General features: G+C 45.8%; 1 protein-coding gene across 1 annotated transcript; it reads right to left on the bottom strand.

The window, feature by feature from the left end:
- Window positions 1-290: 290 nt before the first annotated feature.
- Pmar_PMAR013454 (conserved hypothetical protein) lies at window positions 291-882 on the bottom strand (the record flags this gene model as incomplete). The annotated part of the gene is made up of 4 exons (XM_002785184.1): window positions 291-449; window positions 501-623; window positions 673-743; window positions 804-882. 4 exons carry the CDS (start codon window positions 880-882, stop codon window positions 291-293), a joined length of 432 nt encoding a protein of 143 aa, XP_002785230.1.
- Between the last annotated feature and the right edge of the window lie 117 nt (window positions 883-999).

The following is a 999-nucleotide window of genomic DNA, read 5'->3' as shown; positions in this document are numbered from 1 at the left end:
GTAACAGAATAGAACAAAAATTAAAGTATTCACCAATCAACGCGTCAACTACACGCTGACCAGAAACGAACTATTACAAACAAACTATTCAAGCTGGTAGAAAACAAAGTTCCTCGGTTCTACTCTACCAATATGTTTTCTGTTAAATAACTCCAACCCAACACAGAGCGTGGCAACTACAGAAACTGTTCAGAGGTATTTGAATAAATGAAAGCTGATAAGATCAGCCCCACGAACACCAGTGGCGTCAACGGAAAAAAGACTTAGCGCTCGCCCTGTTGATCGATTCTCTAAGGTCGTCCTCCAGCCTTTTCCTTGAAACTGCTATACAGTGCTTCCTCCAACTTCTTCTTAGCTCCTTCGCATGACGACTTCGTGTCTTCAACTTGACCCATATCCTCGAAGATCTGACCCATCCTCAATAATGCATACGCCCTTCTCATCCGAATCTACAACAACAAAAAACCATCACTTCCGCACACTCCTACAAATTCACTCACCTGCCACGGGGCTGATATGTCCATCAAAACTCTTTTGCAAATAATCTTCACAGTGTGCTCGATATCAAGAGCGCACATATCCCACGCTGTACGTAGGAACACTGGTAGAGCACTCTCGAACTCCTAAAACACTCAAAACAAATCTTCACCCCAACAAAAGCCACATGCCAACCTCAGATGCCTTCTTGAGATCGTCATCATTCAGCTCAATTGGAGTATCATCCTCGCCAGATTCGCCGCGAGCTGAGAGAGAAGCACCAGTAGAAATCTCGTGGCGCGCGGTAATTTCCAACCAACACCCACCTTTGCGTTCTTCCTCCCTCTTCTTCATTGCCTGCTTCTGCGCCTCCTCAGTAGCATTCTGCATTCTGTTCAACACCATCCTGAATACCACACCTCGGTGAAATCCACCAATATCCGAGCCACCCTACGCTGCCTTCACCATCGATGATGCTACTGAGTATTTATTCGACATCGTCCTACTCGTTGCCTTCCACGA

Source organism: Perkinsus marinus (genome assembly GCF_000006405.1).
Source record: "Perkinsus marinus ATCC 50983 genomic scaffold scf_1104296933374, whole genome shotgun sequence".
Lineage (NCBI taxonomy): Eukaryota > Perkinsozoa > Perkinsida > Perkinsidae > Perkinsus > Perkinsus marinus.
The sequence above is the reverse complement of the archived record's forward strand: the minus strand, read 5'-3'. Positions and strand labels throughout refer to the sequence as shown.